Raw genomic sequence first — 13,572 nt, 5'->3', positions numbered from 1 at the left:
TGTTAGGTTGTCGATACATAGTTGATATATCAAATTACCATTATTGATTCTAAAGCAATCTAACAACATAAAAAGGGGCCGCGTATACAACTTAAGCCCCTTCTTGTTTCTTTTTTAAATCTATGTCATCTTGTATTTCTTTTAAGAGTAATAAACGAATAATGTGTAACTCGCTGCTATTGATGCTTACTTAAAAAATGCAACGGAATTTGGGAGCCAAAAATTTCAGCCAACAAATGTGAAGGCAGTAGGGGCTACATGATTGGAGCAAAATGTATTCATAATTGATTACCTAATCTTGGACAAATTAAGATGTAGCTGGCAAATTAAGATGTAGCTGGCAACAATTGCCTTTCACAATTTTCTTGAACAGAACCTGAATCCCCATCTAAAGAGACAAAGAAAAAGTAGTTTTGTCCTTACGTGTCGTAACAATATCTTCCTGATGAAAATATGCAGGACATGTTATTTTTTATCTTGACCTATGGAAAAAGTAGATTTGAATTATTATTTTTAGTTCTAGGGGAAGATTCACTTTCACTCTATTCAATATAACAACAGAAGTAATAAAGAGAATAAAAACAGAAATCTTTCTAAATCTTTATGCATGGCTATTTCTACCTCATTTATACTTATAATTATATAGTACTCATAATAGATGAGTAGCGGCAGCAATTAAATTGTTGATAAATTTATGGAAGTAGAAATACAGAATGAAGGATATGTACGTCAATTAAAAGTGGGAAAGACAATTTAGGGCTGAGGTTGATTCCTTAGACAATACTTATTCACATCCATACTACAGTAATTTATCGCGTGGCAACTAGCTTTACGCGCCTTAGAGGGTCGAAGATTAGCAAAGCAGGAAAAGAAAGAGGCAAGGCTAGGGGAGCAACAACTTATTCACTTTCCCAATACTTTTAGATCGTAGATGTCACTGATCGGTTGTCGCGGGTATTCGTGTTGCTTTGTCTGCACTAATTACACGAATGTGAGTTACATAGAATATTTAGTAAATTATAAACCACCTTAATCGATAAATTAATATGAGATCATACATACTAATTAACAATGATTAAGTCATAAAAATTTCCTACATTAAAGAAATTCCTATGTATTTATTAGTTCCATGTAGTACTGTGTTAGTAGTAATTAACTAATCTAGGAGTAGTAAGTTTTTTTTTGTTTTTTTTTTCGTTTTTCCCTGATTCCGCAGCGTACAAGGCGTGTGCCCCACTAGTTTGCACCGCCCACAGAACAGCAAACACTTCCCTATGCCAGCCTTAGCCTTAGGAGTTGGACTTGGTCAATTGGTGTGGGATGGGGCCCCCTATCAATTCATCTCATTTCTTTTCAATTTCTTGCTTGACATATTTCCCTCAAACCGCGTAACTTTTGAGCTCACTCTCATTTCTCAAACTTCTTAGCTGTGCATTAGTAGTATATATAGCTTAATAGCTTCTGCCTCTCTCTCGACACAACCATTTCAAAAGCTCTTTACTCATAAACAACACATAGAACAAAAAGCCAAAAAGATTTTCCAAAAAGTGCACACACTTTCTCTATATTTTGCCACTCTCATCTCAAACTATCGTTGCCAGCTATTTTCTACTCTTAAAACAGAACTGCAACCATGCAAGAAAAGTCGAGAATGCAGAGCAAGAGATCAGTGGTTGCTCGTAGAGCTTGGAACGTTCTACGCTTAGCCTTGTTATGGGCAAGAAAAGGTGGCATTTTCAAGAACAGGCACCTTGTGGATCTCCGTTTGCTTCCTAAATATATTAAAAGCCTCCGTCATACCAATGATCACTACAGGGCACTACATTATGGAGAGCGTGAGTTTTCCTTTGATGACACCCCTATCATTCACGTTAAAATGCATCGCCCTGCTTCCTTGCGTTTCAAGATGCCAAATATTCCCTGCATCAAACCTCAAGTCGACTTTGACTTTGATTTTGATAACGATAATGATTATGACGATGAAACGTACCATCATAACAATGACGATGTTCCAAGGAGAAGTTTCTTGAAGGGTGCGGATGATGATTATGATGAAGAGGAGGAAGAGTACGTAAGCTGCGAGGTGTCTGAGGATGAGATCAGTGCTGGTGGCGGCGATGAAGCAATTGATATGAAGGCTGAGGAGTTTATTGCAAAGTTCTATGAGCAAATAAAGCTGCAAAAACAAATGTCATTTTTACAACACCATCAGACGCTCGCTAATTAAAGGTGCAAGTTGATGGAGAGCTGCAGACGCTTTCCACTAATGACAATCTACGAATTCACTATTTCTTGTATCCAATCCTGCACTAGTATTATTTTTTCTGTATAGGAGGCCTTGCGGCATTTTTGTAGATAGATGAGGCGTTCCATTCCAAACTGCAAAATAAATGTATCAAAATTTTCTTCTCCAGAATGATTCTGCGTTACACTGGCACTAGTAATATAAACATTGACGACAGTCAATGAGGGTAAAGTTGTGGTTAATGGGTGGGAGGCAATCATTTTGGCAACTCAAAGCTGGAGCTCGAATGAACATTGTACAACTATGACACCAACCAATTCCCACCCACATTTTCAGTTCTTCATTCAGCTGATATTTATTGGAGTATTTTTCTGGTTCTAATTCAACTTTAAAGTTCGTAAGTTAACCTTGTACTTCCTCCATCCATTTTTACTTGTTCAGTTTCGCGCTTAGCCTTAAGAAGCAACTAATAAATGATAAGTTTACAATATCACCCTTTAATTATTATAAATTACTTGGGAAATGATTATAGTTATTTATAAGGATAAATTAGGAACTCTCTCTCTCTCTTTTTCAAACTAGACAAGTAAAAGCTGACAACTATTTTTAATATAATGAACAAGTAAAAGTGGATGGAGGGAGTTTCTTTTCGGAAGTTCAAAATATAGGATCCATGCTCTGGCAACCTTTCATTGGGGATAATGCAACTGAAGTGAGATCTACGCTGGGGATATAATCAGACTCTGTTGGAAGCGATCCTTCAAGGGCTTTTATAATCAAATATGCATCTGTCTACTGCCTTCAGTGACACTCTTGGACCATAAAAATTAGTAGTAACAATACAGAATGTCACATTTCATAACATCTTGGGTTTTCCATTGTCTCACTGAGCAGTAAATGTATGGAACACTGCCATTCTCAAAAAAAAATCTTTAACGTAAAAAAATAAATTTAAAAAAAAAAAAAAAAAAAAACGAGGTGCTATCCTGAATGCAATAGAGAGAAGCACAGCACTCAAAACTGTATCTTCAGGATTATCAGTCAACAAAGTTGGCGAGTATCAAGAAGACATCAGCTAAATCACTTCCAAATGATTGACAACCATAGCACGCAGCTTCGTACTTGAGGGGACTTTTGGGTCCATAACCAGAACATGTGCAGAACGTCCACATTTATCTCACGACAAGCTTAAGAGACTGGGAGGATCACACCAAAAAATCAAATTTCCTGCAATCAAAATCACTTAGTAGATTAACTTGTTGAAAGATGAAAAAAAAAAAAAAAAAAAAAATTAACTTGTTGAAAAGAAACTGAAGCAATTGTTGTCAACTCCTCTAAAACAACACAAGTTTCATCTTTTATTAGAGTATCAGAAAGTTGGTTTATTCAAATTTATCTACTCTGTCCGCAATGGTGATTTTGAAAGGAGACCAGGAAATCTTGTAACATGTAAGAACAAACAGATGTTCATGAAAAATATAATCAGCTTTAGGAACCCGCCCCCGCGACACAGAACTGTTGGAACGGTGATTTTGAGTAGGAACCAGGAAAATTGCAAAGATACAAACAGAGATGCATACTCTCAAACAAGGAAAGCAACTTTAGACCCCTTGGCACAAGTATTGACGGCTATGCGGTCGCAGCTGGTTTTGGCAGCCCATCAAAATGAGAAAAGAACACTCGAAAAAGTGGAGCAGAAGTGTTACAGTGGGTAATGATTTTCTTTGATTTTGTTTCCTATTCTTTCTTCCTCTTTTTTTCTGAAATATGCTCCAGTGCGTTAAAATCACCTTAAGCGCACAAGACTAACATACTTGAACTCTACATATTAATACACCAAACTTTAAAATCCAGAAAGTTCAAGTCAACTTTATACATCTCTTGAGGAAACAATACTGAGCAAACAAAATGTTCAACTAAATAAGCAATTGAAAGTAATCAAGCAGGAAACCATTGCTTGGAGTCCAGGGGCGGCTCGACGAACTTGGTGGCCTAAAACCAAAAAATATTAGAAGGCCACAAACTTCTTTCATAACTCAAACGAGACACAAAAGAAATCCACATGGCTAGGCGCATGTCACAATATCAAACTCTCCCCCATAAAAAAACAAGGTGTTTAAGTGGAAAAGGTGGGGGTGAGAGCCCATTATCCACCGAGTTTCGAACCTTGCGACACTTGTCTCGAGATTTTTAAGTTCAAAGGATAAGACACAAAAGAACTTGTTTTCTGACGTAGGACCAATCAGATATGACAAAGAAAAAGCTAATTCAGCTAAACTGAGTTGAATAACAAAGTGAAATCGTCATAAACAAGAAAAAAAAAGACTATACATAGAAGAAGAAAGTTAGAATGAATCAGAACGCAAATAAACTATTTTATTTAATGAAAGAAGATTTATCGCTATTTACTCACTCAACCATACAACCTTATTGACTTGCCTAAGAGCCTCCCTGGCTTGGCCACAAGGGACATGCAAAAGAATGCCCTATTCTTTTTGAAGGTAACCAACTAGACCACTAGGTTCATTATCCTCTTTTTCATCAGTATCCAGTGCAAAACATTTGTTTCATTTAAATAAGAATATGCTCTGAAACTTTATGTACCTTGTGAGCAAAAAGTTATCCGACTAGTTAGTGCTGATGTTTTGCTTATATGCCTCCATTCTGCTGACTCTTGACGTAAGCTTCTAACTGTCCTGTTGCCGCCATGATAAGACCTACAGTACAATGACAGTTCTAAGGAATTTCTTCTAAAACATGGCCAACTGCTAAGATGATGACTTTGCCATCTTAACAACTTCATATTGACTGTGCTGCACTAACACAATCCATTTGCAGAAGACAACTCCAGAAGCACTAAAGAGCAACACCACATGCATAGTTTATATTTAAAACAAATGTTAGCCAACTAATTCCAACCTAGAAAAGGAGCTGAAGGCCTCCCTGGCCTTGACTTGTATTCAGGATGAAATTGCACACCAACATAAAATGGGTGACCTGGCAGCTCCAATATCTGCATAAAGAATAACAGGATGAGAAAAAGGGAGAAAAGTCCAAGCAAAAACAAGAAGAAGAAAAGCAATGAACTTAAAACACTGTGAACCAGTAATCACTTGAACATAAAGCTTGTAACAGTCTAAAACAAAAGGATTGTAAAGAATAGGTTTCACCAAGTCAATAGCAATTTAAAGCCTATAGTCCAAAATCAAACCTCCATTCGCTTTCCACTTTCATCCCTTCCCACAAATCTCAGGCCAGCTTCTTCTAGAGTGCCTACAACTTCAGGATTGACCTGCAATATACATTATACACCCCCATTTTATTCAGCGGGGTGACAGCATAATTAATGCGGCAAGCATCACCATGTAACAAGTGTAAGGCTTATGGCTAACCTCATATCTATGGCGATGCCGTTCATCCAAATACTTAGAATTGTTATACCTAGAGAAAAGATGTTAAGTGCCCATCAGGAAATACACAATGGATATTAAGAAGAATCATTTTCTTTTCTTTGACAGGTAGTAATTTATTAGAAAAGCATCGAAAGGACATCCAACCCATAAGTAGAGAGCAAAAACAACAATAAGCCAGAAGAGATCCAAAAGAAATCCCATTTTAAATCATGTATCTAAAGTCTAAACTACTTTTAGAGAAGGTGAAAGAGGACATGTCAGTATCTCAATGAGAGCAGATGGGTGAACTATCATGATGGCGCAACCTGACATAATAAAATCATATCTTATGCTCCTGAGACAGAGATGCTGCACAGGAATTGGCATATAGACTTCAAATCCTATAAGTCCATAGAGATCTAATTGAGCAAGCATCTGGTCAAGGCACTGTTATGATGAATAAATGACTTTTGATAAAGTAGAAGTGTGTTAACAATGATGCATAGATTCCATACAGCTTTGACGTGATACAATCAGAATTCTGAAACAATGTTCTCCTAGATCCAAGCCTCATGGTGCTTCCCATATGTGTTTTTGACCCCTGCAATTTTTTTAAACAAACCGTGATATAAGAAAAGCATAATAGATAAATATATAAATGAGACAAATACGTATTCATATCTTTGAAATATTGCAAAGAGCAAACTACCTCAGGCATGAAAATTACAACAAGGTCTGGTGTTTGGGGGTCAAACTCTTCACTGTCTGCCTTCTCCAAATGCAAAACCTGCAAAAGTGAAAAGAGATGAAGCCACAAAAACGGGATAGTTAACACAAGATATTCCAATTTGACAGTCTACCAAATCAACTTACAGATCTGGCAAACTCAATTACAGAAATCTGCATCCCTAAACAGATCCCTAGATATGGTACATTGTTCTCCCTAGCATACTTTGCAGCCAATATCATCCCACTGACCCCACGATCACCAAAGCCACCAGGAACCAAGACACACGCTGCACCCTGTCAAGATGGTTTCATCTCAATAGCTTATAAAATGAGTTATAGAGTACTTTATCAAAAAATGAGTTATACAGAAATAGGTGAGCCTCTGTGATGAGAGCATCAGAAAGGGTACGTAGCAGCATAAGACTCGCCCAAACATTTCTGTGATATTGATAATCATAGCAAGGAAACATATTTGGGGGATAGATGGTTAGCTAGAATGCTAAAAGCCTTACCATAGTGGCATATTCACACACATCTCGTACAGAAAATAAACCTTGGGCTTTACTTGGCGCTGAAAGTTATAGGTGAAGATTGTCCAAGACAATTTAAGGAGACAACAGTACATTTCCTCAACCAATGCGGCACATTTAACACATCTCAAGCGAGCAATCATGCAGACATAACATAGAAAAACCATAACCACCACTCTAGAAATGGTACACCAGAAAAAAAAAAAATACCAATTTGACATTAAAAGGCCATCATCGAAAATTAATAAACTTTCCCCTTCAACTAGAAAAGACGCGTAATTCATGTCAGAGCAAACCGACACTAAAGAAGCGACCAAGAATGATAGATGGCATACGTTATTATTATTAGACATAGATAAAAATTTACCCTTAGAGTCTTCCAGGCTGTTGCATAAGCTTCTGGGGTCTGACAGAAAAAAGATAAGATAATTACAATCAGAAGCTCATAACAGCACCTAACCAAAAATAGAGAGAAATCTGAGTACCGATTGAGCACTATCATCTTCAAGATCTGATGCTGCGATCCAGTCAATGGATGGCTTACATGAACATGCAATACATGCATGCAGAAGGGCCTAAAAAAATGAAGAAAAAATACAAAACAGACTAGTCAACATCACAACATAAATGAACATAGGATAAATGCATCCAGGAGGGCCCATAATTATGGAAAGAAGCAAGAGAAGATAAAGAATAGACAGTTTATCGCTGATAAGCATGTTTCTTCTGATTTCAAAACTAGAAAGCAGGACAATTAGCAGAGTATCATGGGAAAAGCTGCTTTCAAAAAAAAAAAAAAAAAAAAAGGAAGCCAGACTAATGCTATTTCTACCATGATAAAATGAAAAAGACACATCTAAAACACAATATATCAGCTTAAAGAAAGATGGTGCATGTTCTTTGTAGTTGCATATTGTTACCTTCACTACAGATAAGTAAGAATCTGTTAACCCAACATACTTCCCAACCATCGCAATTCTAACCTGCAGAAAAAAGTAGTTTTTCAATTACAATGTACATACTTGTTAAAAGTACCTACATTGTTTAGATCCTACTAACAGATTTGGTGAGGTTGTCAAAGGTCTCAGCTCTTCTTGTCCACTCCCGTAAATCAACAGGTTTCGCGACTCTGACACAGAAAATAATAATTTCAGAGGATAAATCGAGCACCTTGTGTCTTTCATGAAAATCTACTTGCTCATTGTAGACCATATCAGATAACAGCCACTAGAACTAAGCCTAAATAGCCAAAATAGTGTTTCAGAAAATCATAAAGGAGAGATACCTGCATACAGAGTTTATCCAAGTTAAAAGGCTATTTTTCCCATTTCAGTAGAACAGTAAGGAAATATGAGATGGGAAGAGGACGATCACATTCTAAATCTAAATTACTGCTTACAGGGAAACAGAAAGGAGTTTAGTTTATTACCTCACTAAATCCATTTGCTTTAGAATGGCATCATGAGCATTTTGGTTCTGTGATAAATATGTAACTTTAGGAGCAATATTTATATCAAATATGCAAAGGACAAAGTGTAGCAGTTGGTAAACCCACCTGAAGCAAGAGAGGAATATGCCAAATGTTTGGAACATCATGGATATTTAGGATGTTAGCAACCTATAGGGAAGCAGATCAGAAATGAAAAGTGACTTCCAATTTTATATGCAAAATCACAAAAAGCCTCACACAAGTTGAACTTACAGGAACGTGACAAAACTGTGAAAGCTTCTGTTTTGTATTATCTAGTAAGGGCTGCAACAGAATTGAAATATCTCAATAATATCAGCAGAATGGAGTGGTAGAGAAACCAAAATCCTAAAATTTAGGGATTAAACTAGTATTCCAAAATTTTCTTGTCTATAAGAAACATCTTTTCGTGTCTCTAGGTACCACTAATTTACTACGTACAGAGAGACAACCTAGTTACTATATAGTATGAAGTTCAACGTCTCATTATTTGACAACTGTGGAGAACAAGCCGAAAGAAGGGGAAAGAAAAGGACCCGCACCGAGGAGCTACAGTGAGATCATTACATCTTATGAGCTTACTGTAAGACTAGGCTATTGCACAACTATAATGAAAGTCCCAGTGTAAATAAACCTACTCATATCTTCTAGAAAATATAAAATGCAGGAATTTATAGCATAGGGGAAAATAACATACCTGAGCAGACCTGCATGCTAAAAAATGGGGAGTCAACCCTAATGCTCTCAGTTCCCGCACACTATGTTGCGTAGGCTTTGTTTTCTGCAGACACATGAAGAACACAATGAGGGGTGCATGGAAAGAAAGAACATGAAAATAACATTCAAATGGTTCAGAAATAAATGTTTTATAGACCATTACTTGCTCACCGACAACACCTAGTACAGGTATAAGACTGACATGAATGAGGCAAAAGTTGTCTTGCCCTGATGACAAAAATAAAAAGTTACAGGAGATTAGGATGAATAAAGTGAAGCTAATGAAGACATAAATACATATCATAAGCGGGCATTCCTTGTAGAGAATAATACGCTAATAATCTTTTCATCATAAAGCAAAATCCTACTTACCAACTGAGAAATACAACTGTCGTAAAGCCTCAATGAAGGGCATCGATTCAATATCACCTAAAAACAAAAATGTAAAAAGGTACTTGAGAAGAGATACTACAATACAATAATATATGGGGAAGCGGGCCAGAACTTTTAGCAGATTAATGCACCTGCCTTCTAGGAGCACTTACCTACTGTGCCCCCCAATTCAATGACACAAACATCCGCAGGTCCCTCCTGCCCATCCACGGGAGTCAGGGATACCAACTCAATCCAATCCTTAATAGCATCAGTAATGTGGGGAACCACCTAGAGAGAGAGAGGCAGCAATCCCTCTGAGCAATAGGTTTCTTTCCAGTGATGCACCATATATGATATCATATAAAAGTAAAATCACCTGAACAGTTTTTCCAAGATAATCACCTTTCCTCTCCTTCTCCAGAACAGACTAGTAACCAACCCAATAAGGAAAAAAAAAACTGTCAAACAAATCTCATTCTTGAACAGGCAATAGGCATAAATCCATGTAAGACACATATTCTACATGTATATGTTTATTTATAAGAACCTGATATATCTTTCCAGTGGTAATATTGTTGTCTCTTGTCAATGTCACATCCAAAAAGCGTTCATAATTTCCCAAATCTAGATCAACCTGTTGAAGCACATCAGTGTCGCAATGAATAAGAGTTACACATCTTTGAAGCTTCAGAGGAAGCCCAGCATCTATTTTATGTAAATACAGTACCAATTTTCTGGTAGGAGACAGTTTTGTCACATAAACTAAAGATTTTAAAAGAGAATAAGTAACATCAGATATCTATCAAAACCTGATTTTGAACCATAGAATAGTCCAAGCGTAAGTTAGTGAACTCTATCTTGTGGATACGGTACATATGCAAAACTTAGGTTCTTTTTATAAAAGAAAAGTGTGTATCAGTATGAAACACTGTTTTCATTCCGAGACTCCACCCACCCTCAACCCCCACCGCTAGGAGCCCAGTGGCCCTTTCCCACTTTATTCGGTTGGTCATTAGAACCTCAACCTTATGGTTAAAGGTGAAGGGTCTTTATAAGCTAGCTCTCTCTTATTTGAAGTTTATCGTTAGTGCATCTTATACTTACCTCTTCCAGAGAAGTATATCTTAAAAATATCAGCAACCCTTGGTGTACTGGAAACAATTTACTTATATGTGGAACAAGTTGGTTCCTATGAGTTCCAATTGTATGAGGACTCATCAAATTAGAGAATGTTAACCATCAAGTACTGGCTGTCCTGCATGATGCAGGCCATATAAGGTAAAACATAACAAAAAAGTAAAGCATACAATAGGAATATTTACAAAATTAATTTTCAGTATGCCAACTAATTGTTTGAAGATCATCACAACAGAGTCTAATTTAATAAAGGCGATTGAAAAAGTTTTACTAAGTAAACGAGGAGAAGCAGAGGAAGACCTCTCCGCCATCATCAAGCACAAAAACCTCCCCATGCTCAAAAGGGGACATAGTGCCAGCATCAGTGTTCAAATATGGATCTGCAAAGATGAAAAAGTCTTAGTGTATTGCAGAGATAAACAACAGTAATCAATTCAAGATCCATCAACAGAACAACAGAACTAAGAAAACGCATGAATAATCATCCTGGCATTCAAGCGGGGTATACGTGTAATAGCCCTGCGGGGAACTCCCTCCGGAGGCGGGAATCTCATTTAATTTGTCTCTGCTTGGTCTTTCCTGCCTAAATACTTCCATTTCTTTTATTCCAGGGTCAAGGCAATTTTTAATCCAATGGATACATGCTTTCATCTTCTATGGTATTCTTAGTTCTTTAAAAGTTCCGCTTAACGGCATCATACATCAAATGAAGATTCAGTGGTAAAGGAGAATGATAAACAAGACAAGAAGTTAACTCAACCTTCCAATAGACTAATATATGTTTCTGGAAGCACAGGATGCACTACACTTGAAACTTTTATCTTTTGTAAACTTTTTATGCTACATACATATCAGTGAATATTGAGTGCTGACAACAAAAAGCGTTCAGAAACTCCATAACAAGAGCTAATTCTTCACCATAGCCAAAGATAAAATCAGCTAAGCAGGAAAGTAAAAAGGGGGAAATAAAGGGTGGATTTTGTGTGACGAAGAATGTTTTCCGAGAAAATACTTTCCTTGATGAAATTAGTTCCCCATTTTCAAATACCCTGAACTGTGTAAAACATTTCTCCAGGAATAATATGTATAAAACAAAATAGGGAAACACTTCTTTCAATTTCTTTTCCAAATATCCCAATTTCTACACCATATTTCTTGCTTCAATCAACATCCAAAAGTGCGTATGGTATGACAGAAACTGTTTTCAAGGAAATAATTTCCTCGATAAAACAGTTTCCAGTGTTGGGATACCTTGAATTCTGACAATATTTAATCCAACAAAAATATTTTCCATGAAAAAGGAGAGAAATGACTTTCCTCTATATGGGCAGAATCATTTTCCTTTACTCTTACTTCATATCATTTTAATCCTCCTCTTCTTCTTCTTCTTTGGTTCGGTTCCTCTTGTACGATTATCATATGTCACCAACTTCTCTCTTTTATAAAGCACGTGTCACCAAATTCAATATACCACAAACAAGGGAAAATGACGCAGGAATTTTCCGGCACACATGTGAATTTTTTCTTTTGGATTCCTATCCGAATTAAACTCTAAATTTGATTAATTCATCATAATTGATAAAACTAATCCATAAAAGTACCATGCTCTATAGCAAACCTCTTTCTAAAGAGAAAAATTACTGAACTAAACATAAGTTCTTTCTTACGCCAAATTATCAATTAGAAGATACATATGAAGTTCAAAAAACAATAACGCCACGTAAGATGATAATGAAGCGCACCAAAAAAGGAAAACAGGGCAATATGCCTAAACTTAGTGAAAACAAAAAAAAAAAAAACGAACCAATTTTGATAGAGGTAACACGAAGGCCACATGCTTTGAGAACAACGCCAACGCTACTTGCTGTAACGCCTTTGCCAAGACCACTAACTACACCACCAGTTACCAAAACGTACTTCATTCTTCTTTCTCAATCAATTCTTCTTAGTTACTGTCTTGTGCTAGGGTTTGTATTGGTTCCCTACAAACAACTCACGGGAAACTGTAGGCCAACTGTTTGTGAAAATGTCGGAGCGGGAATATGATAAAAAGGCGTGTCTCGTATGTATTGTTGACTCTTTATAGAAGCACACAATTGGAACCTCAAGTCGGCAGTCAAGTCGCTTTCTCCTTTTCTTATAATACCAACGCACCACTTTCAGGGTATCCTTTTCTTTACCTTTTTGTTAAATTAGTAGTCAAATATTTTTCACTAATTTTGGAATTCTAAAATTGGAGTAGAAAATAAAGTTGTGTTTGGTTAGAATATTTGATTCTTTGAATGTAAAAGTGAAAATTAGGTTTTAGGTATTTTTTAAAATTTCAATTACAACTTCAAGTTGTATTTGAAATTTTCATGGCTAAATGCTGATTTCCAAATAAAGTGAAAATATTTTCTGAAAAAAGTGAAAAATTCTCATGGCCAAATAGGTACTTAGTGTGGTATTTTCCTTAGCTTTATTTTTCACATAATTAAGAGGGGCTTTATATTTTAATGGTGTTGTTTGATTCAAAATCATATTATCTTGTGATTTTAATCAGGATTGTAGTCCTGAAACTATAGAATAAATAATATCATTAATGTGGTATGAAATTTATCTTAGTATTAATTAATACCCTCAACTAAACACATGATAAATTTATTTCAAATTTTATATTAGAATAATTCACTTAATTCCTCAAGACAAACAACCTCTAAAAGTTTCATTATTATATCTAAGAGATCCTTTCTGTTTTCCCTTGAAGTCCTTCTATTTTGAAGAAGAAGAAGAAAATTCTTCTAGCCCATCGAGTAATGTATTATGGTGAAACTCATTTAAAAGCACTAATTTATATAAAATTTAAAAGAATATAAAATTTTAGTAATATTAGAAGACAATCTACAGCATCTTATGATCGGTACGACCAGTGAAAAAAAGTAAATAATACATTACAAGAGTGAACAATAAAATAAAATAATAAAATATAAATGTGAGAGA

The 13,572-nt window shown here is 36.0% G+C and overlaps 2 protein-coding genes across 3 annotated transcripts; one reads left to right on the top strand and one right to left on the bottom strand.

Moving 5' to 3' along the window:
* The first annotated feature begins 1,468 nt into the window (after positions 1-1,468).
* On the top strand, positions 1,469-2,437 carry LOC132644961 (uncharacterized). The gene has a single exon (XM_060361658.1). The coding sequence runs from the start codon at positions 1,634-1,636 to the stop codon at positions 2,225-2,227; it is 594 nt and encodes a 197-aa protein (XP_060217641.1). The 5' UTR covers positions 1,469-1,633; the 3' UTR covers positions 2,228-2,437.
* A 646-nt stretch (positions 2,438-3,083) lies between these two features.
* On the bottom strand, positions 3,084-12,725 carry LOC132644960 (uncharacterized). Of its 2 annotated transcripts, none has more exons than XM_060361656.1 (23): positions 12,398-12,725; positions 10,894-10,973; positions 10,004-10,090; positions 9,833-9,883; positions 9,627-9,744; positions 9,454-9,510; positions 9,245-9,309; positions 9,062-9,145; positions 8,599-8,649; positions 8,452-8,514; positions 8,326-8,372; positions 7,956-8,025; positions 7,817-7,879; positions 7,382-7,471; positions 7,264-7,302; positions 6,511-6,660; positions 6,347-6,424; positions 6,153-6,238; positions 5,638-5,686; positions 5,457-5,537; positions 5,165-5,258; positions 4,850-4,962; positions 3,084-3,472 (listed from the first exon to the last, which is right to left on the bottom strand). In XM_060361656.1, exons 1-22 carry the CDS (start codon positions 12,513-12,515, stop codon positions 4,895-4,897), a joined length of 1,689 nt encoding a protein of 562 aa, XP_060217639.1. In that variant the 5' UTR covers positions 12,516-12,725; the 3' UTR covers positions 3,084-3,472; positions 4,850-4,894. The 2 variants fall into 2 exon arrangements, with proteins under 2 accessions (XP_060217639.1, XP_060217640.1); XM_060361657.1 differs by lacking the exon at positions 12,398-12,725 and adding an exon at positions 10,561-10,711.
* Between the last annotated feature and the right edge of the window lie 847 nt (positions 12,726-13,572).

Source organism: Lycium barbarum, chromosome 6 (genome assembly GCF_019175385.1).
Source record: "Lycium barbarum isolate Lr01 chromosome 6, ASM1917538v2, whole genome shotgun sequence".
NCBI classification, from domain to species: domain Eukaryota; kingdom Viridiplantae; phylum Streptophyta; class Magnoliopsida; order Solanales; family Solanaceae; genus Lycium; species Lycium barbarum.
Note: the sequence above shows the minus strand (reverse complement) of the source record. Positions and strands in the feature narration are given on the sequence as shown.

Bases quoted from the DNA above. Each gene is read 5' to 3' on its own strand.
- LOC132644961 (XM_060361658.1), top strand. From the start codon at position 1,634: ATGCAAGAAAAGTCGAGAATGCAGAGCAAGAGATCAGTGGTTGCTCGT.
- LOC132644960 (XM_060361656.1), bottom strand. From the start codon at position 12,515: ATGAAGTACGTTTTGGTAACTGGTGGTGTAGTTAGTGGTCTTGGCAAA. The intron at 10,974-12,397 runs GTTCGTTTTTTT...TCATCTTTGCAG, and splicing joins TGTTACCTCTATCAAAATTG to ATCCATATTTGAACACTGAT. The intron at 4,963-5,164 runs GTTGGAATTAGT...ATTGTACTGTAG, and splicing joins GCCTTCAGCTCCTTTTCTAG to GTCTTATCATGGCGGCAACA.